General features: G+C 35.9%; 5 protein-coding genes across 18 annotated transcripts; 3 read left to right on the plus strand and 2 right to left on the minus strand.

Annotated features, from left to right (window-relative positions):
* The first annotated feature begins 375 nt into the window (after window positions 1–375).
* LOC105120752 (KH domain-containing protein At4g18375-like) lies at window positions 376–5,619 on the plus strand. Of its 13 annotated transcripts, none has more exons than XR_841424.1 (10): window positions 378–563; window positions 782–1,442; window positions 1,863–2,264; window positions 2,354–2,608; window positions 2,759–3,025; window positions 3,145–3,209; window positions 3,380–3,455; window positions 4,345–4,490; window positions 4,581–4,619; window positions 5,168–5,619. XR_841424.1 is itself a non-coding variant. In XM_011019115.1 (8 exons), exons 2-7 carry the CDS (start codon window positions 837–839, stop codon window positions 3,426–3,428), a joined length of 1,644 nt encoding a protein of 547 aa, XP_011017417.1. In that variant the 5' UTR covers window positions 378–563; window positions 782–836; the 3' UTR covers window positions 3,429–3,455; window positions 4,345–5,525. The 13 variants fall into 13 exon arrangements, 6 of the variants coding, with proteins under 6 accessions (XP_011017485.1, XP_011017417.1, XP_011017437.1 ...); XR_841426.1 differs by having other exon boundaries at window positions 5,314–5,619; XR_841423.1 differs by having other exon boundaries at window positions 4,345–4,619.
* A 5,298-nt stretch (window positions 5,620–10,917) lies between these two features.
* LOC105120808 (casparian strip membrane protein 5) lies at window positions 10,918–14,124 on the plus strand. Of its 2 annotated transcripts, XM_011019199.1 has the most exons (4): window positions 10,918–10,934; window positions 13,015–13,328; window positions 13,434–13,557; window positions 13,662–14,124. In XM_011019199.1, the coding sequence occupies exons 2-4, from the start codon at window positions 13,105–13,107 to the stop codon at window positions 13,878–13,880; spliced, it is 567 nt and encodes a 188-aa protein (XP_011017501.1). In that variant the 5' UTR covers window positions 10,918–10,934; window positions 13,015–13,104; the 3' UTR covers window positions 13,881–14,124. The 2 variants fall into 2 exon arrangements, with proteins under 2 accessions (XP_011017501.1, XP_011017493.1); XM_011019191.1 differs by lacking the exon at window positions 10,918–10,934 and having other exon boundaries at window positions 12,880–13,328.
* A 1,703-nt stretch (window positions 14,125–15,827) lies between these two features.
* On the plus strand, window positions 15,828–18,367 carry LOC105120844 (uncharacterized endoplasmic reticulum membrane protein C16E8.02-like). The gene is made up of 4 exons (XM_011019229.1): window positions 15,828–16,399; window positions 17,724–17,786; window positions 17,865–17,936; window positions 18,040–18,367. The coding sequence occupies exons 1-4, from the start codon at window positions 16,043–16,045 to the stop codon at window positions 18,154–18,156; spliced, it is 609 nt and encodes a 202-aa protein (XP_011017531.1). The 5' UTR covers window positions 15,828–16,042; the 3' UTR covers window positions 18,157–18,367.
* Window positions 18,368–18,463: 96 nt separating this feature from the next.
* Window positions 18,464–22,127, minus strand: LOC105120833 (cytochrome P450 704B1). The gene is made up of 6 exons (XM_011019220.1): window positions 20,905–22,127; window positions 20,529–20,744; window positions 19,970–20,266; window positions 19,500–19,886; window positions 19,099–19,299; window positions 18,464–18,978 (listed from the first exon to the last, which is right to left on the minus strand). Exons 1-6 carry the CDS (start codon window positions 21,226–21,228, stop codon window positions 18,799–18,801), a joined length of 1,605 nt encoding a protein of 534 aa, XP_011017522.1. The 5' UTR covers window positions 21,229–22,127; the 3' UTR covers window positions 18,464–18,798.
* Window positions 22,128–22,209: 82 nt separating this feature from the next.
* On the minus strand, window positions 22,210–23,779 carry LOC105120824 (NAC transcription factor 29). The gene is made up of 3 exons (XM_011019212.1): window positions 23,453–23,779; window positions 23,043–23,323; window positions 22,210–22,907 (listed from the first exon to the last, which is right to left on the minus strand). The coding sequence occupies exons 1-3, from the start codon at window positions 23,619–23,621 to the stop codon at window positions 22,506–22,508; spliced, it is 852 nt and encodes a 283-aa protein (XP_011017514.1). The 5' UTR covers window positions 23,622–23,779; the 3' UTR covers window positions 22,210–22,505.
* Window positions 23,780–25,322: the final 1,543 nt, after the last annotated feature.

A 25,322-nucleotide genomic window follows, 5' to 3' on the forward strand; every position in this document is an offset into this window, starting at 1 on the left:
TTCAGCAACTGTGGTGGTCTGAATTGCTTTGATAGTTGTGCGGGTGGTTGACTCGCTCGTATGACTTGCTAAACAGAATAATACAATTTCATCTACCTATTCATAATTTCCAACAGGAGCATTAAAATAATAAAAAAATTGGTGTGCTTCGCTTCTAATCCTGCACTGCCGAACAAAAAATCCACGAATCAGAAGAACGATGGTGACCTCTGGAATTGTGTGATTATTTTTTAATTTAAAAATATATTAAAATAATATTTATTTTTTGTTTTTTAAAATTTATTTTTATAGCAACACAATACATTTAAAATTATAAAAAAAACTATTATTTTTTTAAAACAATATCAGTAATGTCCTGGTAAAGGGTTCTCGCAAAAGATTATGTACAACCCCTGGAATCCAATGCTCTGCTTGCCATTACATGTTGTTACATGGTCGGATCTGGGGCCCCTCTTCCCTCACTCTCTCGCACGCGCACACTTTTCAAAACCCTTTTTATCCTTTCCACGGCAAAACAAATCGAAGAAACACAACACTCTCTCTCAATCTTCTTCGCTTCCCGTGTTAGTTTCTTTCTCTCAATCCCCTCTTCCATTAAATTTCCTGTATTTATCATTTATCTATGTTGCATAATTGTTGTTTTGTTATTATTATAAAACTGTTATTTAATCAAATCCCAGATCTGTCATTATCATTTAAGACATAAACTTGTTTATCTTAATCACAAAAAAAATTGTCTTTTTTTTATATTAATTTTTAGTTGGTTTTTATGTGTTTGCAGTTAAAGGGTTGCTCCTTCTCTTTTTTCTTTTTTGTTTTTCTTGCCGCTAATAATAATGGATGGTCAAAGGAATGACCATGGCAAAAGATCACAGCATTCACAATCTGATTATGGTGGGGGTAAAAGAAGAAACCCTGGAGACGACCCTTCTGACCAGCATACTGTTACCAATGAAGATACAGTCTATCGTTATTTATGTCCTTTAAGAAAGATTGGTAGTATTATTGGTAAAGGTGGAGAGATTGCTAAGCAATTAAGGGCGGATAGTAAGTCAAATATTAGGATCAGTGAGGCAATGCCGGGTTATGATGAGCGAGTTGTTACTATTTTTAGTTCCAGTGACGAAACTAATCTTTTTGAAGATACTGGTGAGTATGTTTGTCCTGCCCAAGATGCGCTTTTTATGGTTCACGATAGGGTTATTGCCGAGGACTTGAATAATGCTGCTGCTGCTGCTGAGGAGGAGGAGGAGGAGGATAGGTTTGGGGAGGTGCAGCAAGTTACTGTGAGAATGCTTGTGCCCACGGATCAAATTGGTTGTGTTATAGGGAAGGGTGGACAAGTTATTCAGAATATAAGGAGTGAGACTCGTGCGCAGATTCGGATTACCAAGGATGAGCATTTACCTCCTTTGGCTCTGAGTACTGATGAGCTTCTCCTGGTAAGGGTTTTCTTAAGCTATTGTAGTTTCTGCTATTGTATCATACTGGAATTTATATTCTTGTCGAGCTTTGTTTAAAACAAGAACGCTACAAAATATTGAACCTGTGTGCTTGCAATGTTGATAGTGAAGCTGTCTGCATTTAATTTGTATTAGAAACATGTTTTCTTTTTGTGATCTTTTCACAATCCAGTGTTGTGTCGACCAATGATAAGAGTTGAATAATTGGCTGCGTACTTTCCTTTTCATGTTTTAAAAAGCAACACAATTACATAAATCCTGAACCAAAATTCTAGGGTTTTTGGTGGTGAATTAGTTAGTTCAGCTCAATCATGCTTTTCAAGATGAATTGCTTTTTCAGAAGTGGCTATTGGATAGTGATATATTTACCGACAGCAGTGAACTTTTGGCACAATACAGATACATGGAGAACCTTCTGTTGTGAGAAAGGCACTTTACCAAGTGGCAACACGGCTTCATGAGAATCCATCTCGGTCACAGCACTTGCTATTGTCTTCTTCAGCCAACACATATCAATCTGGTGGCATGTTTGTCACTGCAAATGCTGGAGCCCCTCTTTTGGGTCTATATGGCAATTATAAAGGTAGTTGGTCATCATCCTTTTACCCGGACCAGAGAGATGAAGCTTCTGCAAAAGATTTTTCTCTTCGTTTAGTTTGTCCCATTGCAAACATCGGAAGTGTGATTGGGAAAGGTGGTGGAATCATCAAACAAATTCGACAGGAATCCAGGGCATCTATTAAAGTTGATAGCTCAGGGGCTGAAGGAAATGACTGCATAGTATTTATATCAGCAAAGGAGGTCAGCATTAACCAGCTCTCTGTGGTTTTCATTGCGAAGTAATCTTGATGGGATTCCACACTGTTGATGATCTAATCATTTACCTGCAGTTCTTTGAAGATCAATCTCCAACCATGAATGCAGCACTGCGCTTGCAACCACGATGCAGTGAAAAAACTGAAAAGGAATCAGGTGATTCTGTAATCACCACCCGCCTGCTTGTGGGAAGATCACAAATTGGATGTCTTATGGGGAAAGGTGGGGCAATTATTTCAGAAATGAGGAATCTAACAAGGGCAAACATCCGGATTATTTCCGATGACAATCTTCCTAAGGTTGCTGGTGAAGATGATGAGATGGTGCAGGTGAATGTTTATAATGTTTAGTGTAAGAAATTGTTTTGAACCTGCTAGGTGTGTGTGCATGTTTTGCTTAATTTTTCTTTTTTCTTTTCAAGTGCATAATTGGTCCAACCTTGTAATGCCATGGGGATTATGTTTTTCGATGCTGACCAGATCACTGGAAGCCTTGAAGTTGCTAGTAATGCTCTTTTGCAAGTGATTTTAAGGTTGAAAGCCAATATATTTGGAAGAGACGGAGCACTAACTACATTTCCACCGGCTCTTCCGTTCATTCCTGTGTCACTAGATACATCAGATGGTCCAAAATATGGGAGCCGAGACAGACAATCACGTGGGCGCGGATACTCTTCTTCATCTAGTGGATATGGTTCTCATGACGTGAACCCAAGTGATAATTATGGAAGTAATGGAGGTCCACTGGTATGCTTATCTTTGCATAGTGTGTGTGTGGAGGGTACTTATTTTTGGATATTAATGGATTGGTAACCATGCCTAAGTTGTTATTGCCTCTTAGAAGTTTTATGTGATTGTCCATTCAGATTGGCGGTGAAGGCAGTTATGGAGCATATGGTGGCTTCTCATCTGGTCGTTCTAGTGGTGCTGGGTAGGGTTTCTTTCGTTTGAAACTGTCACTCAAGTTTTTAGTTCAATTCTGGTGCAATTTATTTCTGTTTTATTATTCTATTTTTTTTAAATGAAATGTATTTGGAGATCTTCATCTGTTGTCAATTTTGATAATCTCTTCCATGCCTGATTTTTAACTTCTATTACCAGGTTATCTGGTCAGAACCCTGTTTCCCAAAGAAAAAAACATGGGTATTAGTCCTGTATTCCATTCTAGGGCCAACAGGTAGATAATTTCTCCATCTTCTACTTGCTTATCCTTATGATTCAATAAGCATGCTGGTTTCTGTTTTCTTTGCGATTGATGAGGACATTACTATACATTGATGTCTAACCCGGCCATCCTAGTTTTAGAATTCTAATACACCTTTTTGCCTCTGTTGCCTTCCCTGTACAATCTAAACAGCAGTGATCTACAAATCCTGATGCTGCCCTTTGCCCTTTGACGAAGCCTTCAGCCTAAGTCATAAAAGTTCAGATGAACAGGCTTTGACAAAACTATGCTTCACTTTGGCCCACCTTCAGATGCTTTATTTTGGATATCTGTTGACGTTATTCACCATTCAATCATTTGTGAACCTTGACACCAGTAACTAGCAAAGCTTATATATCTTGCTCCAGATGTTACATGCCATCAGCATGCTTATCTGCAATGATGATATGATGTATTTCTATGTAAAAGATTTGTGATTGGCACTCGCTTATTTGTGTCATTAATATAACGAGGGAGATTTTTATAACTGAATTCTGAAAGCATATGGTTGTATTCGTTTTTAATCTGAGGGTTTACAGATTATGGCAAGGTCTTGGAAAACTTTAGGTTGCTGTAATTTGGATTTTACCATCTCATTCTTGGCAAAGACATTCTTTTATTTCAATTTCCTTTCCTTTCCTTTTATTTTTTATTTTTTTTAATTTGCATTTGTTATTTCTTTGTGGCCAATGGGTTGCCATTACCTATATGCAGAGAGGGAACCTTTGGATTTCCTCTATTTATTCAAAAATTGATTTCTTCTTTAATATTTTGCATCACTATTTTTCATGTCAATTGGTACATTAACATTGGCTGGAAATACTGATATGAAAATGTTCTAATATTTCAAATTGCTTTCAAGGCACATCTCTTGATGGTCTGTGTTCAGGTTTGTTTCATAAGCTGTGGGAAACTCACAATTAGTTTAGCTGGGAGGTAGTTGTACACATCCCTTTTCTAGCTGATTCACAAATTGCTGGCATGGTGAAGGTGAAATCAGCTTGAGGGGTAGGCATATTCTATACATTGCATCTTAGTGTTCATGGCCATTAGCCTTGGATGGATGGGTTGAAGTCCTTTGTGCAATTAATGTGGCAGGTTTGATGCATCAACTATTTTCATTTGCATCACCAGCAGGTATGTTTCTTTGCTCCTGGTTTTCAGTAAGCAGGATGTTTGTACGGGTCATGACCTGGCTGCCTTATTGGTAATTAGTTAGCTGGCTGCTGTTGTATAACAATGCAAGAACACAAAGATAGTCAGGCATGATATCATTGTCTGTTTGATGCCCAGCAATTTAAAATTGGTTAAGTAGGTCTTCCCAATACTAATATGAAACTAGACGCTATTTCCACGTTCTTTTATGGCACTGGTATTCAATCTCATCTCGTCTATGGAGACAGACTCAAGAAACAAGTGAGATTGCCTTATTTTTGGATGTGTTCGCTGGTATGGTTACCGTGTTGAGCGATCATCACTTTTGAACATAGAAATCTTCTAAATAATGTTTGTATACCTGTTTTTTCTGGTATAGTTATATGCCTATGTTTTCATTATGCCTGGTTTCTTAATTTTCTTGTGGAAGCAATCTCATCGAACTTTGATTTGTTGTTTTATATAATGTTTCAGCATAGTAGATGGTATCTGATTCTTGGTTGTTCTACTTTCTCACCTCTTCAAGGCAGTTAAATATGAGTGTGTATGTGGGATTCTTGATGTGGCTGGGACTTTTAGAGTCAAATTTGAGTAATCGATTTGATAGTGCAGTGCATTCAATTATCTGGAGAACTAATCTGTAGTAATTAACTTGTGTTTTGCTTATATTGTGAAGGGTGAAGAATGCTTTCTGCTGCCGAACTCCTGAATAGTTTCTCTTCTTAAATGGCCTGTAATATCTTTTATAGGTAGGATTTTGTCATGAATAAGATTTTTGTATTAGCTGATGATTCTGTCTTCGCTGTTGAATAGCTCGACCTTCCCTCCCGATTTTTTCCCTCGATCAACGTTGTTCACAACAATGTTAACAGACTTGGATTAACCGTATCCGTTTTGTGGCTGTTGTCGAACACTAGTGTTTGTGTCCCTAAAAAAACACAAGCACGCGCAAACAAGAACACGCCCCCGTTATTATGGTCAATCTTCTGTTTTTTCCTCTTTTATATATATATATATCGGTTTCTTTACAAAATCCTTGAGGGGATTTATTGTGTTGGTTTTCATAACACGGGGACCAAAGATTAGCTGCGTTAAATTTCAGTAATCTAAAAATTTCCAGCCTGTCGAAATTCGTGTTTTTATTAGAGCATCTCTCATAATAAAATATGGCTTTTTAAATAGTGTAAATGTTTTTAATTTTTTATGTGCATTTACCATTTAGAATAACTATTTGTAATTTAATATATTTGATATATAACTATTTTAACAACTTGATATTATTCAATTGACTTGCCAGATCTAAAGTCTTGATATTATTCGAGTCGATTGATTTGCCAGATCTAAAGTCATTTTGGAAGATTTTTAATAACTCAATATAAAAAATAAAATAAAATAATCACTTGAATATAAGAAGAGAATAATTTTATATAAAATACATAGAAAATCTAAGGAAAAAAGGACCAGTGAGAAAAAAAAAGATGATGAATGGTGTATAATGTTTTGTAAGGTTTTGGTATTTTTGCAACATGTGGAGGTATAATATCTTTGTAAAAGAAATGGAAATGGTATTTCGATGTTTTATTTAGTATTTATTTTTGGAACGTATGAAGCAAGCATAGAAAGAGTTAAGTTAATATTATTATTTTTAATTTTTGACTTTCTATTGAGCACATCCGTGCACTTTGACAAGTAACACATGCACTTGCCTGTTCTGAACCGAAACAAGACAAGAATCCTGAACCGAAACAAGAATCCACTAACATTTTACAGGGATATATATATATAACATTGCCAGAAAGTGAGAGAGAGAGACGAGAGGTTGGATGTGTGTACCTAGAGATGGGAAAATGAGCTGAAAGAATCCATTATAAGATGCCAGCATGTGATGATTCTATGTTTTACTTATGGCGTGAGCACCTTGTGAGCCTCTCATAATGGTTTTTCAATCTCAATTTTCCGGGTCCAAAAAATAAGGAACAAAGAATGCCAACATGAATAGATCAAACAGCCATCGAGGCATTGCAGGTTTGGTCTTCGGGAGCAGAGTTCTTATCTTCCCCACCTTGTGATCCGCTCTGCTGCAAAAAAAGAAAAAGAAAAAAAGAAATCAGCAGAGGGAGACATGGTAACGGGGCAAATATGGGCAAAGATTTGACTTGGTCTTGCAAGATACCATCATCATCTGCAGGAGCATAAGCTGAGCGCCTTGAACGCATTTGGTGGTGCGGAGTGGGCTGGAACAGAAAAATAATGAATAACCAGTGATGGGCCGTCTCATTGGGACGAAATTAATTTATTATATTGTCAATTCGCCTGGACTAAAAACCAGGACTGGCAACCTCAATTTTTCAGGATATTTCCAAATTTCAATCTGAGATAGGTCAATGAATATAGCATGGCCCTTTTCATAGAATTTAAATGAGGAAATATCTACGCTACTGATCTACCATGTCGACTGGGGAATATTTTTCAAGGCGTCAACAGAAAGCATGCAATACTTGAAGTTTTGGGCGGAGAGCTTCAGATGGTCCTTCAGGTTCTTGAGCTCCTTGCTGTTGAACAAGTTGAAAAACAGAACAAAGACAACAATAAACTGCAAACTCAACATTAGAGCTATAAAGAATGGCAGCCATCAAACTTGTAGAGAAATAAAAATATTCAAAATTTCAAATGACTACTTACTACCATTCCCAGTGCCCAATCAGCAGAGTAAAAAAAATGCATGTTCAACAGCAGGGCCAGTCAAAAACGCTCGGCTGCTAGGAGACAAGATTAGCCCATTCAGATTGTAAGGGTTGGTAAAGAGTTTCCAGGCCTGCTAAATGATGGAAGAGCAGGACAAAGAAGAAAACCACCCCCCATCGATCGCCATGTCTGGTATTTTTAACAACATCAATTTCATTAACCTACTGAACTGAACCAGACAAATCTTCATCTCATTACATTTTAACATAGAGTCAGCTATACATTTTCTTCCTGTAATTTTTAAACCACAGATATGGTATATAATTTATTTTTTCTTAAAAAAAAACTTGCTGGTGGTATTTTCAAGCTAACTTGTATTTATGTGAAGAGTAAATATATTTTCATGTAAACTGTTTTCAATCTAATATAAGAACGATTCTAATTTGTTAATATCAAGCTTTTCTTTCCAGTCTTGATCTCTACAACCAAATCTTGCAATTCTTCTCTTCAATTACTGGATAGCAGTTATTGGCACCTGTGGTGGGTTGATCGGTGTGGAAGTGAAGGTCTTTCAACATGGCAGAAAAGACGAGAGATAGGGATTTGAAGCGTATGGAGGAATCACTGGAGACTTTGACCAAGGTAGTCTCTGAACTTACTAAGCAACAATTTCAGCTCTTGAAACAACAGAGTTCTTTGAATTCTACATATGATGTTATTGCTAAATGGTATAATCAAGAGTTTTCTGATATCAGGGAATTGATTGAAGGAATTAATTTGCAACATATTGAGACAATGGGTTAGACAATATGGAGTTAATAGACGTGCCCATGAAGATGTTAATGGGGTGGTTATTGTTTTACAATGGCCTGAGCATGTTGAGGCTTTAATGGCTAATTTTAGAAAATTGGTTGCAAGTGATCCTATGGCTGGGCTCATTTATCCAAAACAGAAAGATGTTAGTTCTTTATTTCGCAAATTTGTTTCTGTAGTGAAACGTCTTTCTGCGCCTGAGGAATATGTAATCGATTGATTCTTAGGCAACATGGAGCCTGAGTTACAGATACCAGCTAGAATGTTCAATCCAAAAACCCTTTAACAAGCCTTTCTCTAGCCAAACTTTAAGAACTCACCCCTCACCTTCATTCAGATCCTAAATCATTACCCAAACCAAACCATTTCTCCATGACCAAAACTAATTCCTTCTTTTCAAACAAAACCAATTTGAACATTTCTAGACATTTACCAACCAATAACTTCCAATTTAAACTTCCTAGTCCTGTTGCCAATAACAACCAATACGGATCTACTTCCTTTACCACCACAATTCCAAAAGGGTAATTCGGTTTTCAGAACTAGAAGGGTACCTAGTCCTAGAGAAAAGACACAAAAGGGAGAATGCTGCTATTGTGAGGAAAAATATAACCTGATCATCTTCACCTGTGTAAAGGGAGACATTTGTTCTTGTTAGAAGTTGATAGATTAAAGTATGGTGAATCAGAAGTGGTCTTGTCGACCAGTCAGTAGGACAGCGGGGAAATGAATGTTGGAAGTGGTGATTTGTACAAGATTTCTGTCAATGCCATGTTTGGAGATGGCTCATATAGGACCATGAAGGTTTTGGGAACTGGTGGCTCTGAAAAGTATTTGTGCTAAAATATTTGAGTTATGGATGAAATTTGTGCTTAATGGTGAGAAATCTCAACTGATGGGTTATATTGGTGATCCCGAGAGGGAAGCTAAGGCGAAATTTGTCTTGCATTTTCTATAGTCTTCTTCCTCTGTATTTCTTCTGGATTCTTCCCTCAGAAAAAATTAATTCTCGTAATGTTCGTTGATTTCATGCAAGGTGCTTTCAACTTCAAAAAAGAACGATTCTGATTTGTTGATATCAAGCTTTTATTTTCCGTTTTGATTTCTATAACCAAAGCTTGCAATTCTTCTCTTCAATTACTGGAAACTTTCACTCCCCATCCTTTTCTTTAAAAATAAAAAGAACAGCCATTACAATTTTGGTTGAATTTCTCGGATGGAAGGATTTTATCCCTGCAACAGCTGAAACTTGAAAGAAAGGGAGTGTTGCACGGCTGGACGCTTGGACCTCAAGAGGAGGCAGGAAGAGGGGGAGGCTGCGCTGATTTCTCTGCTCAAGATGGTATAGGGAAACCATTCTGCCGAAGCTGGTACAAAAAAGAATCCTAAGCTCATGTCATCCTGTAACTAATTGGCCACAGTCCTTGTTCACGAGATCAGTGCTGCCCTGTCAGGCTGTCTTTCCCTTGTTCCATTAACGTCACGCCCTCACACTTCTGAGTACCAAGTACTGAAGTTCATGTCTTTCCCTTCTTCGTCCTAACCTTCTCCCATCCATTTCTATCTTACAAAATGGGCATTAGTAACAACATAATTTTCTTAAGAATGAATCACGTATTCATATAACACAAAACCATAAAATGAACTCTTACCATAAAAACAGAGGGGGATTTTAGTGCAAACGTCTGCATCTTTTCCTCCTCTGAACACTCTTAGATATAGCAATAACAATAACAAAAAATAAAAATAAAAATCTACGTAAAATATTGAAACAATTTGTTTGCTAGCCATGATCACTTACGATATACAAGTTCCCATGACCATATGATAACTCTAGACTTGTATGCGTAAATAACACAAATAGAAATGACCTGCGGTGTTGGTTTCTTTTAGGGTTGGTGTAAGAACTATGAATGGTAATTGCTAAACATTTAGGAATTCACTCCTCCAAAACAGCGACCTCCACATCTCGTAGGTAGATATTGCTTTCTTTTCTAAGATCATCACATCACGTGGTACATCAAATGAAAATCACCAACAGTAGGATACTTTAACCTTATCATGTGACCATGGAGCAGATATGTCTATATCTGTGATCTTTAATTATCATCTCTTATCCAGTGACACCAGTCCCCTTGAAAACCATCAATTCAACTCCTTACGTCTCTCGCATCCCGTTGGTTGATAGAAATAATATATGGGTCTGAAGCTTGAGCTCCTCCATGCAATGATTGAATCAAAGAGTCCGATGCCTCAACGCAACACAATCATGTCATCTTAAAAACCAAAGCATTACTCATACTCTTTCTCCAATCAATGCAAGTGACGTGCTTGTGATACGATTTGCACTCGTGTGTGTGTGTGTATAAATATATGGCTCTCTCCTCTGGTGCCATGGTCAGAGTTGCAATAATTCTTCGTTGAAAGAAGAACTAGATTTATTAATTCATCTAGGGTCTTAACATGTGAAGATGAGATATCGTGGCGCAGCCAAGGATGACTTGCCGGCAAGCTCCTCACACGTATTTTGTTTCGAGTTTCATTGATGGCATTGCTACATCAATGTGACTCCCAAATTAGAAAAAAAAAACTTTAATTCCTTGATACATATATATATATATATATGATTTCGTATTTCAAACTTTTGGGTCATTGTCTGGTTGAAATGATCGGCAAGCTGTCCTTGGCTATGTCTCTATTTCACATTCACATGCTAGATCTACGATGACTACCATCGGCAATGATGAAGTTCACATGGAGCGAAAGGTTGATGTGGTGATGGTCATATCAGCTACACCAGTAAGTTTCTCTCCTAATGATCTCTTGAGCTAATTTTATATATTTTCAGGAACAAATCTTCTGTGTGTGTGTATCGTTACTTATTAAGAAATATGATGTTTTTCCGACTGATTATCATATTATAAAAAAAGAATTCAATTAATTATACACATTCAATTTATAGAAAATATTATTAGATCTCAAAACTTCTCATTATTTGGGATTTTTATTAAACGAAATGTTTGGATTTAAGAATCTTTTACATCAATCAGATAACTGCAAGTCGTCCTTCTACGTCGCACTTTAAAGTTGAATTTTCTCATTGTAATTATAAACAGTACTATTTTACTTTTTAGACAGATTATTTTTGGGTAGCACTGATCGACATGAATTTGGTCAAGGATGATCCACATGAGTAGATAATTAAATCCAAATATTCATTTATTTTATAATTATTGAAATATCCAAATAAAATTTACAATTAACACACGTAATTAGATTCTTCTTCACGGTAGGTTTGTTGCGTTTGAGTATCAGAAGTTTCCAACTTTTGCTTACACCTGGAGAACAGATGTAAAAGCGAAAGGTCTCCTAAACTGTATACCTCAAGTATGCTAACAATGATACTTATTAATTAGCGATTACCGTTGGTCTGACCAATTAACTTTTTTTATTTGAGATTTTTAAGATTTAAAGTTTGATTATGTAATGTTTTATAACTTATTTATTAATTCCTAAAGCACGACTACGATTTTTCAAGAAAAGGGAAAATTCCACGTTCAATTTATTTTCTTTTCAAAGTCAAATTGGATATAATTACAGTTCCAAATCCGAAAATTGGCAAGGCCCAGCCGGAAAGGCCACTGACCCGCACCTCCCTTGTAAATGACATGTATTGAGAGATTTTAATACAAGACAGCATAGCCTCCTCACAACAGACAGTACTGGCTTGTTAGCCCTTGTATGTTGTGAGAAACATGCCAGTGAAGCCCTGCCTTACAAAGCTACAATAGCTGGTTGAAGATGGGACTGTTTTCATGGATTTATGCGTTCACACGCTCATGAGCGCTCATGTAATCACAGAAGAGACGAACATTGATGAAATTCCTGAAAACTTTTTACTAATTTCTAAGAGATAGGTTGTTTTATTTTTGTTGTTATACTTGTTCTTACAATGCGTAAAACGCTAGATAATTTAAAATAACGTTTAAAATTATTTTTAGCCCATATAATATCTTGTTTACATTTTATTTCGATCTTCGACACTTTAGCATTATTTAAAAATAACTTTAAAAAATTGATGAAATTGAAATTTGAAAATGATTAGAGTACACTACAATTCATCAAAATCAAATATTAGATTATTACATTTATTATCATATTTATATCTTAACATTTGATTGTAATAATTTTCATCTATAATTAATGTTTAGCGTTATTTTAAAATGAAAATGGCAAACTGGTTTTAAAGTTTGTTTATTTATGTGATCAACTTATTAACTGAAGGACAGATTAGTAAATATCAAATATTTTCAACATTTTAATCTAATAACAATTCAAAGTTGTTCATTTATAAGAAATTTATAACAATTGTCTTTGTAGATGCGCGCGATCAATTTATTAATTGAATGAAATAATCGATACGAATATTAAAAAAAAATGGTTGAATAATTTCTTTGAAGAAAATCAATATATAAATGGCTAGCTGCTAAGGCCGGCATATTTGACTTGCATTCTTGGAATTAGGATTTTTTTGTTTTGGAGATCCCAGGGATCAAATAGAAGGCAAGCATTCTGGCGCTTATGAACACTTACATTGAAAGACATTGAGAAATCAGTATTCATAAAGCTTTGCTTTGGTTAGATCATGTAGCCTCTCAGACAGTGACATCTACAGTGAATGCTTAGGGAAGCAAAACGAAGCTACCTCATTAGCCTTGGCATACCCAATCGTACCTGCTTTAGTTGTTTCTTACCCTTGCGTCCATGGAGAAAATCCAGATTTGCTTTGGCGTGCTAATTCAATATTAAAACATACTTTGCATAATTGCATTACTTTTCCTCGCCTCTTAATCTGATGCTATTTGAGCTGAAATTATAGCTATAAAAAATCCCAGTTATAGCTGTTAACAGGGTGAACCAAAAAACGTACCGCAGGAGAAATTACAGAGGGAAGATTCTCAGGTCAATCATGAAGGCAGAAGCAGTTGAATCAGGTGAAGCATCAACGATCATTGCAGCTCCAAAACGAGGGATTAATAGAGGGATCTCAATAGCAGACCTCATTTTAAGAGTTGTAGCAGCTATTGGGACTTTTGCAAGTGCTTTGGCCATGGGAACTACTACTGAAACACTTACAATCTTCACACAACCCATCATTATCAGGGCTAAATATAATGATCTCCCCTCCCTAACGTAAGCCATTTCCATTATCTTAAATATTCCTCGTATGCATGCATGTTTCAAAAGTTTTCCATAACATAATAATCATGAACGTACGTGGACATCCATATCAAACAGGTTTTTTGTGATTGCAAATTCTATTGTATGTGGGTATCTTGTTCTTTCTTTCCCCCTATCTATCTCCCACTTCATCAGGAGAGAAGCAAGAATCACCAGGATTATCTTGGTCATCTTTGATACGGTATGGCCACTTTTATTCTTAATTAGCGAGGATCAGTAGTTTTTTATAATTTGAAGAAACACACTTTCTAATGAATTTAATTAATTTCAACCATGTAAATTAAGGCAATGGTGGAACTTCTCACTGCTGGGGCTTCAGCTGCAACGGTCGTTGTATACTTGGCACACAAGGGGAATGCTAATGCAAATTGGTTGGCAATCTGTCAACAATTCAATAATTTCTGTGAGCGAATATCTGGATCTTTAATAGGCTCTTTTGCCTCAATAATTATGATTATGCTGATAATCATCACGTCAGCTGTGGCTCTTTCGCGGCACTCATGAAGTATACATGCGATGTTTGAATCCGTGTACTGTCATTAAGTCTCTGTTCTTGGAGCATATGTATCTATATTTCTTAATTAGTATATTATAAGATGCTGTCACTGAAAATATTCAGAGCTTGTGTATTTTTGGTAAGAAACTAGGATGCTGGTATTAATCATATATGTTAAGTCCAGCTACTTGATAAATGCCTAACGGAGCCCACGACTACAATTTATTGGAGGCATGAGCATTTTTCACGATCGAAGCCTTGAATGCTTTTTCTCCGAACAGTTTCCTATCTTTCCAAGATTATTTCTGTTTTTTTTTCCCTCGAACAAAGCACATAACATTTATTCGGGATCTCAAAACTTCAAGAAAAGCAATATTGAAAATTATGGCTGAATATTCTAAATAACCGATTAAACTATGCTCGCTGGATTTGTTTATGCAGTGGTTTAATCAGTGAATGTAAGTACTGAAATCTATGGGCTCTGACTCCGACAATTATTCGCCTCTAGTATTGTTACCGTCGAAGACAGCCGGAGTCAGAGGCATATGGCCAGTAGTTTCATTCAGTTAGGTAACCCGGTCATTCAGTTAGGTAATCCGGTTGCGGGCTAAAGTTTTTTTTTTATATAAAAAATATCAAAAATAATTAAGATTAAAAAATTGGGTCTATCAACAACAATAGATAAAAATAATATTTATAATATTAATTATAATAATAATAGTAATATTTATAATACAAATAATAATATTAAACTTGATTTATTAAAGTTTAAATAGGTTTAACTATAATATTAAATTCAAAAGACTTGGATATAGATTGATTATAAAACCATGCTATAAAAATATAATAATTAAATAAAAAATTAATATTAAAAAATAAAATAAGTCAATTGTGTTAATCCATTAAACATGTATCATAATAGCATAATATCTAAATAAAAAAATATTAATATTAAAAAAACCTAAATTATAAAAAAAAAACTATAACTAAAAGTATCCAATCTACATTTAAAAGCTGATTCCTTATTGTTATAGTTAATGGAGGGATCGTGTTCCATTATCTGTTTTAATGATAAGATTGAGATCGGGTTTAATTTGCCACGTCAGCCAAATTGTTTGGTTTAATTAATTGTCTTTCTAGATGAGTTTCTAATCCATTTTAAACTAAATATAATAATTATTTACGGTATCTTCAACAGGGATGCTTCATCGAGAATAAACTATAACTTCTAATTTGTACCTCTGGGAGATTGGTTCGTGCTGGTCGTCTCGCGCGGTGCAAGTTCCTTCAGCTTCTCAAAAACCTCACCAACCAATCGATAATTAGTTGACTTGACTCCATCTTTGTGTGCATTTTAAAAATAAACACCAACGACCTAAACTAATCCTACACTTCTCTCCATGGATGTGCCTCTTTCATCCAACATATTGGAGGAACGTTCGTACTTGCTGCCTACCTGAACTTCTCGTAAATTTTGATTTTTTTTAATTTAAAATTAATTTTTTAAAATGTTTTTATGTGTGAATATTAAAAATACTTTCTTAAAAAAATAAAAATAAATATTATTTTAATATGTGTATAAATAAAAATACTTTAAAAAATAATTGTTATTGTGATATCAAACACAATTTGGTTTTAAAAATAAAAAAATAAATAGATTTATACAAGGAAAGGAATATATATTTATTTTACAAAGATGTAAAACTCCTCACAAATTTTTATTAGCTTCAACAATGAATTACTTTCTTGCCTTTAATTGAGAAAATTTAATGATTTTAGTTTAGGAGATTTAGTCTTTTTTTAATAACTCGTCAGTTATCAAAAAGACTGTTAATTCTAATTTTTTTGTACAGAATTTTTTTTATTGGAATTATTTCATAAAGTAAAAAAAATAGTAATAATTTATTTGTACAGAAGTAAACGACACAACACCTACAAATTAAATGGAAGTCCGTTCACGGCGAACGCCTGTTTTCAGAGCTGCCTTTCCTTTTGTCTGTCTTGTGCGCGTTGGTTATAAAAATTTAAGAAACCTCCCGCCGTCTCAAATCTACCATCTCATCTCAGAGATTCCTTCTCCATCCCCAGTGAATACACACACTCTGGACCCATTAATACTCTCCCAGGAAAAAAATCCCATCTTTTCCTCTGCCTTTTCTTTCTGGTTTCGATGGGAAAGTATGGATTGATTGATCTAGAGAAGCACTTTGCATTCTATGGTGCCTACCATAGTAACTCAATAAACGTATTGATTCACATGATATTTGTTTGGCCAATCTTTTTCACCGCTTGTTTGATTCTTTATTTCACACCTCCTCTGTTCAGTCTCCCTCAAGTCCAGTTATCTCTGTTTGGTCATGGTGTTGTTCTCTTTTTTAACGTTGGGTTCTTTCTTGTTTTGATATATGCTTTGTTTTATATCTGTTTGGACCCAAAAGCTGGTTCCTTGGCTGCTTTGCTTTGTGCTTTTTGTTGGGTGGCTAGTTCTTTGGTGGCTGGTTGGCTCGGGTTCTCTCTTGCTTGGAAGGTAATTTTATTATTATTATTCTCTTTTGGTTTTATTCTTAGTTTTTGGTTTGTTGGGTATTGAACAATAATGTTCAGTTGTTGATGATAGCTTATGGCTCATGGAAATTCAAAAACCGAGAATAATGAGTCTGTTGTGAGGTCTGCCGTTTTTTAGTCCTGGCTATTGAAATTTCAATGATAGCTACTTATTCATATGCCTCGTTAATATTTTTCTTTTCTTTTCTGGTGATCTGCAACCTGAATACGAAATTTTATACAAGTTTGTAGCTACTGTCAAATTGGAAATAATTATGGTGCTGCGTCTATACTCCTTAAGTTCACTAGAACTTTCTCTGGAAGCTGTAGTTTGCATTTATTGTAGAAGCAGAAACATGTCTTTTAGAATAGTAGATGGCTTCCATTTAATAATCCGGTCCTCTTAAAAAGTTATATTTTACAAATATGGCAAATTGGTTGGGTCAAAACAAGCATAGAAGAAGAAATTCGAAATGTCTTCCCTTTCCGATGTTCCAATTTGTTTGTCAACGTGGCTTTAATTAGTAGGCCAGTAATAATCGCAAACCATATATTTCCTGTAGAGAATATGTCATATTTCACATGTAGAATTCTAGATGGATACTCTTCCAAAGCATGTAGCCAAGGCTTGAGAAATGGAGGCCTTCTTTGGATTTGAATGGCTCTCTTGGTTCGTATCTGACTTTATATGATATAGGAGATAAGGCATTTGTTTGGAATCTGGATATTGGCTGTAAATTTGACTGGTGAACAACCTGAATCTATCCATTTTTCTTACTGTGCCATGCTGGGTGCTGGAATCAAGAGGGGGATTGAATCGGTGTACTCGATTGACACTAATTTCCGATAAATAAGACGGGGATGATGAATGTAATGCTTCTTGGTTCAGAGTCCCCATGGCTTAAATTGTTATTGGATTTGATCCAATTTTGAGAAATTATGTTTTGGGGGTAGATGTCAGATCCAATCTCAATAATGGAGTATCATGAGTCTTGTTAGTTGGATCAAAATAGTTATTGATTTTTTACGGCTGCAAGCGGTGTTACAGGATAATGCAGTACAGAAGTGTTTCTAAGGCATGCTTCTTCATTGATCATTTTGTTGGACATTATCACATTGATTTGTGTGATAATTTCCTTGTACAATTTATTTTAAATATTTGCTGCACATAAACACCTGATTCATGTACCATTTAAATCTGACTCTGTACATTCATGCATCATGCATTTTCTTTCAACAATGCAAACCAAGAGATGGTGTTTCTGTTTTGTTTCATTCAATTTTAGAGACAAAAAATTGTTCTCCAGGTTGTTCTGGTGGCTCAAATAGTTTGTTGGACTGGACAGTTCATTGGCCATGGGGTCTTTGAGGTAATAGATTTTGTGATCTGGAGTTATTAAAGTTTGGTTATATTAAAATGTGCCTCAAGTTCAGATAATTTCCTGCAGAAACGAGCCCCTGCACTTTTGGATAACCTCATTCAAGCCTTTATAATGGCTCCCTTCTTTGTGCTGCTGGAGGTATAACTTCTAGTTTATTCTTCTTCTTCGTCATCTGCATGCATTTTTTTTTTTTTTGACAATTTGATCTCAAAACTATGGTGGTTATGTTGCCTTGCTTCAGGCTCTTCAAACCTCTTTCGGTTATGAACCGTACCCAGGGTTCCATGCTAGTGTTCAAGCAAAGATTGATGCTGAAATAAAAGAGTGGCGAGAGAAGAAGCTTAAGTTGCTTAGTTAAACTGGAGTCTTTTCAATAAACATCATTGATCAGTTTATATCCCTTCTCCACCAAACAAAATCATGCCACAGCTTCTAAACAATATCACTGATCAACACAATGTACCTAAAACTTTATTGTGAGTTGAGTGTGTGATTATATTTTATTCCCTGTACTTATTTTGTGTTGATAAAGCTTCGAAATAGTATTGGATACGAAATGCATTTCGTCTTTCCTCTTCTCAACCCTGGGAATATCTGTGATTACTCTCGCGGAGGGACAGCATCTTTAGCGAAGCTTTTTTGCTATTTTATCCGCTTTTTAAGTTTTTTACCTTTTTTTTTTCCCTTTACTCAACGTGATTCAGAATGCCGGTTTTGTTTTTTATTTTGTAACTCAGATGTGACTTGTGAGAGAACAAGTTCCAGTATCTCAGATGCAATATTTGCGCCGGCATAGTAACTGGAGTAACTTGAAATGGTTTTTAACCATACGAGTGGAGCGGCACAACTCCACTTGAGAACAGGAATGTATACCAGCTGCTCGCTGTTTAAACCTTAAACCAATTGTCATTATATCTAGCTCGAAGTGACAAGACTTCGAAATTTCACGGAAATTGATTGCATCTACCTCGGATTAACATCAAGATAACGCCTTCTAGACTTACGATTTCCTGGCTATCCTAAGCTTCAGGCCATGTGCCATCGAGAGTGTTGTCATCATTCTGTATTCTACTGAATGATTTGGAACTAAACTAAAGCTGAAAAATCTACACAATAAGGCCAGTGCCATCTTCATTTGGAGATATGCAGAGTCCTTACCCAGGCATATCCTTGGTCCAGCCTGTGGAATATCAGAATCAATGATCGCGAGCGACCTTAATTTTCAAGAAAACACAAATCATACGGGACAATGATTAAGCATTAACATACTGGCTGTGAGCGTGAATTCTTTTTAACTTACTTGAAATGCAGTGAACTTGAACGGGGATGCATTTTGGAAGAAACCATCTTTGAGCCATCTCTCAGGCTTGAATGAAGCTGCATCAGGACCCCAATTATACTCCATTCTACCCATGGAATAGGGAACATAAGTAACCATGCCTCCTGCTTTTACTTTGGTTCCATCAGGCAAGACATCGTCCTCCCGGATACCCTTGGGGTCCTGCAATCATTCAATAACATATATTAAGCTGTCTATTGCTGTCATGTTTTCTGTTAAAAGCATGTATATCATGACCAAGATTTCCAAGACTAGATTCCCCTTTTCTCTAGCTATATGAACTTAATCATCTATGTTTTCTATTATCCGAAGTTTTTAGACGGTTTTCATTGAATACATTGGATTCGATACATTAGGCATACCTGAGGGACTGCTGGATACAAACGAAGTGTCTCTGTGATCACTGCATGCAAATAGGATAATCTTCCCAAGGAATCATAAGTCAGAAATCCTGCATATTGCATTGCCCTTTGACTGAAAGATTCAGGATCTTCTGGGTTTATCTGATGTAACTTAACATTCTCTTCCTTTGCCCTATCCTCTTCAAAGATTTTGAGCTCGGAGTAAAGCTTCTCGGCTACATGGTTATGTGTCATTACCATGTATATAGCCCATGAGAGAGTTGTTGCTGTTGTATCTCGCCCTGCTATCACAAAGTTTAGGACAACATCTCTTAGGCTTTTGTCTGTCAAGTTGCTTTCCGGGTCTTCACCTAGCTCAATGAACCTTGATAGAATGTCATGCTTCATCTGACAGCGACCATAAATTTGGTTAGTGAACACAATCCCTTTTATCATTCTAGAGATTAAATCTTTCACAAAGATGACGTTACCTTGTTATTTTTACCAGTGCCTCGCCCTTCTTCTATTTCTGCTTTCCTTTTGCGAATCATGGAGTAGGTGAAATCATCAACGATTTTAATGCTCTTATCAAGCAGAGCCTCTGACCCCACATTAAGAAATTTCTTTACTTTCCACAACGGATCTATGAACCGAAGCGTCACGATGATGTTGGCAGTATCAAATGCCTGAGCAAAGAGATTGTCTGGTAGGCTGGGAGCCAGCGTTCCAATTTCTACTCCAAACCCAACTTTGCATATGGAGTCCAAAGTCATCCTCATTAACAATCCCTATAAAAGAGAAATTGTGAGCTTTATTTATAACCAGAGAAAATCCTCGCAAGTTCATTCGAAAATCGAAAGTAGTCTGAATAGCTTCTTTCACAATGCTTTTAGGCTCGACTTCTGTGAAGAAAACTGAAAATTCGACTGTAGTTTTATTTTCGATGTTATGTAGAACAGGATTGGATGATTTGATTTTCATGGTGTTCAAAATGTGCTCTAACCTTATGGCAATAAAGGATACTGAAAACTAAAAACTTTTAAAAGTTACCTGCATTTCTACTTCTTGATTGTGGAAAGATGCTTGACTAAGAATAGAAGAGAGCTTCAAGCTATACTCCCTGAAGACTACTGTGCTAAAGTCCCTTAAATTCCTGGAAGCAAACTCAAAACTAGCAGTCTTCCTCTGCTTCCTCCAGAGTTCTCCATCTACATTAAATATCCCATCTCCAAGCAGGACTTCCATATATGAGTGGTATGTCTCACCCTTCAATGAAATTTCAAATCCCATTATTATCATATATAGAAAGTTACGGAAGATCCTTTAAACCCAAAAACTTGGTAGAGTGTAAATTCGTTGCCAATGCAGATACGTTATTGAACTCAGAATATATGAGTAAATAATATATTGTATTAAAAGCGGTTACCTTGGGATAATTAGCAAAGTTGGTCTTGAGGACATGTTCTACATTAGCAGGATCTGCAATGTAAGTATATGTTGTGAATGGCATTGGTACAACCACCGTTCTTAACTCAGACAGGTATTTAACAAGCCAGTCATGCATTCGATTATAGTTCATAAACTGCTCAATTGCTGCTCCTACAGTCGGCCATGTTTTCGGGCCTTTCTTTTGCCTCTGGTTCCATCTGTGGATAAAAATCCATGACAAAACCATGCAAGCTAGCAACAATACCATTCCCATGCTGTAGCCATCTGAATTAGAAGAAACTAATGGAAGATCTTCCTTCATTGATTATAAAAATTTAAAGGGCAAAAATATTGAAAGTATTGGTAGAGAAGGCCTAAATGGAATTGATTCTTATAATGGAGTCTGGCAAAGGTAACTGGGAAGTTGGTAAAGAAGCGGTGAACCTTATGAACTACTGAATTAGCTAGTTTTCTTTGTCAACAATCTTTGTGTGCTTTAGGATGCCTAGATAAAATAATGCCTCATCTCTTTTTGGCTCTTAACCTAATTTACCGTAGACAAGCAATCACTCGGGCCATAACCTGATGGTTGCATTCGCTCCTTGAGGCTCAAGACTTGTGTGCACACCTCTAACTCTACAGTCTGTATTTGCCAATGACCATCCAAAGTAGTGCTCAGTAATAATAATGATAGCAACGATTTCCATAAGTAGCGGCAATTACTCTCAGTATACGTAGAATATCAGAAATAAATTTCTGGCCTGGTAGAGTTTCTAGCTGATCCAATATTGACTCAGTCTGAGAAGCAGGTAATGGATAGAACCTATAATGGAATTCAACCTTTCTAATGCAACTAGCTGTGCTGATGATGTAATGAGCGGAATCTAAAGCCTTTAAAGCTCCTACCTGTATAAATCGCTATCAAGCTAAAGACAAATGAACCCATGAACCCACCAAAACACCTGGTTAGTTGCATCAATAAAATTTGCTTTCCACATTGTTTTTGCATCAATAAAACTTGCTTTCCACATTGTTTTTGACCAATCTCAAAATTAACATTTCAATATTTTTCTTAGATAGGTGAGATTTACTTTCCAAAGTTTGAAAAATAATGATACAAAGTGCATGACCGGCTGCATATCTGCTCGATATGGTGATAATTACATTTCTGTATTGTTTATGGCCATCCTGGGTTTTAGCTAACAAAAGAACCAGCAGCAATGTCTTCTGACTTTCACTAACACAAGCAACACTTTAATTTACATAAATCTTTGGGAATTTTTTTATATATATTGAGGCTGGCTGCCTTTGATTAAGTTATATTTATAAATTGCGTGCCCAGAACAAAAGGAAACACCTTTCAAGCTTGTCCTATATGTGTGAAAATAATATATATTTTTTAGATGCCTAGTAGGTGCCACATTAAAGAAACTGCAAGTATCTGGTTCACCGTTGACAACTGCGCAAGATAAATGTATATATGTCCTAACAAACAATTTGTACATTTCTAATTGGATGTTAACCACTGTGTTGTCTTCAATATGATGATAAACCCAAATTTTCTTGATTCAATTGTCAAAAGACTCAAAACCATGCAAGTCACTGGAATCCATACATCGTTGGGTTCACAAATAGTGGCTGGTTTAAGGTACTGCCCTGCAGGTTCCCCTGAAACTTCCCACGATCTGTGTGTTGGGGAGACATCTGTCCTAGCTGGATTTTTTCAACGTGGTCAGTTCCAGCATTGCTCATGAGGTTTTGGAGATCAAGATTTGAATTGTTTGTGTCACCACTCAAGAGTTGGGAAATTGAACCCAGGTACTCCAATTCTAACAGATGAGAAAGAGAACATGTTCTTGGAAATTTCATCATTTGTTGTTCACTGACATCATTAGCTGGGGTGACGCCCAAATGGGCATCTACTGTATTTTCTGTTTTCTCCTCTAAGCGTCCTATCGTGTGCCTCTTTTTGTAAATTCTACATAGGACCCAGTCATCCAACTGGAACACAAAAAACAAAAACTATGGTCAAATTAAAAAAATGCACAAATGTAAATTGAATGGCAAATAATCGTAATAATATCCAATGATACATATTCACTGTAGGGAGGAAAAGAAGCGAAAACAGGAGCTTACTCTCATGGATCCATTTTGCTTATTGGCTTGTTTTCTTGGATCATTTAAGCGATACTCATGCATAATCCAATCTGTCTTGGCACCCTTTGGTGGCCTGCCCTTGTAAAAGACAAGAGCTTTCTTGACACCAACATATTTAGATCCGCTGTGGATGGCCTTGTCTGTGCCCGTGGCCTTCCAATACCCCGACACGGTTGCTCTGTTGGGCCTCACTCCATTTGGGTACTTGCGGTCACGAGGGGTAAAGAAGTACCACTCATTTTCTCCAAATTCTGCCTTCTCTGCATCACATAAGTTAAACAATCAATATCACAAGGCCTAGCTAGAAACAGTAAAGCGTGATTATGAATTACAAGGAAACTTTAAATTGCATGTGCGCAGAAAAGAAAACCCTTTAATTTGAAACCAACCAGGTAATTGCCAGGGATCAAATTTGTAAATATCAACTTCCGGGATAATTGATGCAGGGCATGGCCTGGAAGTGGCTTGGTTACGAAGGTAGTACACGATCAATTCCTCGTCGGTAGGGTGGAACCTAAAACCAGGAGGAAGCTGGTTATAGATGGTTTTTCCTTGCATTGTTTTTGCTCAGACAAGACAGGTGGTGTTTAAAAAGAAAGACAGAAGCTTGGGGTAGTTTGCTAAGATTAAAGAGACCACATGATGAAGACTTGGCGGAGGGAGGGAGGGAGGGAGGAGAGGAGATGGCCTGAGAGAAATGAGGGTGTTTGAAATGTTTGCAAGGAGATGGCTGGCCCTTTTATTTTAGAGGGTTTTTTGTCCTGTTGTGGATGCATGGTTTTGATTGGTTGTTTTGTTGACTTGAATACCTCGGATGGTAACTAGGTTGCCATACTCGCATTGAGTGTAAAGATTGAGGACACCTTCTAAATCTGACTTTTATGCTTGGTTCTCTGCACTTGCTCTCTCGAATCATGATATAATTGTTGTTTTTAAAAAAACAATTATCGAAAAATATTTTTTTTATTTTGTAAAAATTATTTTTTATAGTAATATATTAAAACGAAAGAAAAATACTAAGAAAATAGTTTAATATGAAGAAAGATTTTAAAATTTTAAGTTTCTTTAAAAATTTTACATACAAAGAATATCCAATAAGATATTTTCATTGAAAGGTCCATCTCTTTTGGCACTATTGTTGTTCCATGTATTATATTTATATGCTTCTTAAGTATTTTCAATCGAAATTTTCCTCTTATGGAATTCTTCTTTATATAAAGGGTCAAGTTAGACATGATCAAATAATTGGACATTCAAATGCTATGCAATGACTTTAAAGTTAGGATTAATTGTTTGTTTAGGAATGTGATAAAATTCATTTTCTTAGTGTTTCTTTTTTGAAAATATATTAAAATAATATTTTTTTCATTTTTTATGTTTAACATCATCCAAGAAAATAAAAAATAAAAAATTTAAAGCTAAAACTTTTTCTAAAAAATAATTGAACTATAATATCAACCAACACCTAAACAACAACTTATATAACAAGTCATGTTTTTCAAGTAGTGTTTGGCGTTATAATAGTAGGTGTTTTTAAGGGTTTTCATTCAAAAATATATTAAAATAATATTTTTTATTTTAAAAAATTTATTTTTAATATCAACACAAAAACAATATAAAAATATTTAAAAATAATAATATAAAAAAATAATCAAATTTTAGCAAAAACATGGCAAATAGATGTTGCCAAACATACTTTTAAGTGAACTAGGCATGTAGTTTCGAGAGCTTTGGATCAATACACACCTTGTATATTTTCTTATCTTTTAGGATGATGATGATTAAAAAAAAAAAAAGGATTGAAGTTATTCTTGCATCTAGACTTCTTGGCGGAGGGAATTTGCTTTATAAAACCATTCTTGCTGGGTCGTGTATTTTGTTTTTATTTCAAAACCCAGTCGGTTCCTCGTGCGAGCAAGGTAATGGTTGAAGAGAGAGTGCGCTCCGTTTTACAACTCGAGAGATTAGGAATCGAATCATGGCGGAGGCTTTGTCCGAGTCTGAGGTAGCTATCAGCCCCTCCCCGTGAAATGACACGTGTCATGCCAAAAGTAGAAGTAGTAGACTAGGGATAAGCATCGGGGGAAATTGTAGGCCAGTGTTTTATACCCTGTGGTTCTTATCTAGCCACCTCACGCACTCTGTCCTGATTGGCTTAAGCCAGCTTCCTTGATCACTGCATTAATCAATCTTTTAATGAATACGTGTTGATATCATGAGGTCATCCGGATTAACATCAAACCAACCCTTCTAGTGATT

Source organism: Populus euphratica, unplaced genomic scaffold (genome assembly GCF_000495115.2).
Source record: "Populus euphratica unplaced genomic scaffold, PopEup_1.0 scaffold1.1, whole genome shotgun sequence".
Classification (NCBI taxonomy): Eukaryota; Viridiplantae; Streptophyta; class Magnoliopsida; order Malpighiales; family Salicaceae; genus Populus; species Populus euphratica.

Bases quoted from the DNA above. Each gene is read 5' to 3' on its own strand.
- LOC105120752 (XM_011019115.1), top strand. From the start codon at position 837: ATGGATGGTCAAAGGAATGACCATGGCAAAAGATCACAGCATTCACAA. The intron at 1,443-1,862 runs GTAAGGGTTTTC...GGCACAATACAG, and splicing joins GTACTGATGAGCTTCTCCTG to ATACATGGAGAACCTTCTGT. The intron at 3,026-3,144 runs GTATGCTTATCT...TTGTCCATTCAG, and splicing joins GAAGTAATGGAGGTCCACTG to ATTGGCGGTGAAGGCAGTTA.
- LOC105120808 (XM_011019199.1), top strand. From the start codon at position 13,105: ATGAAGGCAGAAGCAGTTGAATCAGGTGAAGCATCAACGATCATTGCA. The intron at 13,329-13,433 runs GTAAGCCATTTC...CATATCAAACAG, and splicing joins AATGATCTCCCCTCCCTAAC to GTTTTTTGTGATTGCAAATT. The intron at 13,558-13,661 runs GTATGGCCACTT...ATGTAAATTAAG, and splicing joins TCTTGGTCATCTTTGATACG to GCAATGGTGGAACTTCTCAC.
- LOC105120844 (XM_011019229.1), top strand. From the start codon at position 16,043: ATGGGAAAGTATGGATTGATTGATCTAGAGAAGCACTTTGCATTCTAT. The intron at 16,400-17,723 runs GTAATTTTATTA...ATTGTTCTCCAG, and splicing joins GGTTCTCTCTTGCTTGGAAG to GTTGTTCTGGTGGCTCAAAT. The intron at 17,937-18,039 runs GTATAACTTCTA...GCCTTGCTTCAG, and splicing joins CCTTCTTTGTGCTGCTGGAG to GCTCTTCAAACCTCTTTCGG.
- LOC105120833 (XM_011019220.1), bottom strand. From the start codon at position 21,228: ATGAAGGAAGATCTTCCATTAGTTTCTTCTAATTCAGATGGCTACAGC. The intron at 19,887-19,969 runs GTAACGTCATCT...GGTCGCTGTCAG, and splicing joins GCACTGGTAAAAATAACAAG to ATGAAGCATGACATTCTATC. The intron at 19,300-19,499 runs GTATGCCTAATG...GAATGATTGCAG, and splicing joins TGTATCCAGCAGTCCCTCAG to GACCCCAAGGGTATCCGGGA.
- LOC105120824 (XM_011019212.1), bottom strand. From the start codon at position 23,621: ATGCAAGGAAAAACCATCTATAACCAGCTTCCTCCTGGTTTTAGGTTC. The intron at 23,324-23,452 runs GTTGGTTTCAAA...TATGTGATGCAG, and splicing joins TGATCCCTGGCAATTACCTG to AGAAGGCAGAATTTGGAGAA. The intron at 22,908-23,042 runs GTAAGCTCCTGT...TTTGTGTTCCAG, and splicing joins AGCAAAATGGATCCATGAGA to TTGGATGACTGGGTCCTATG.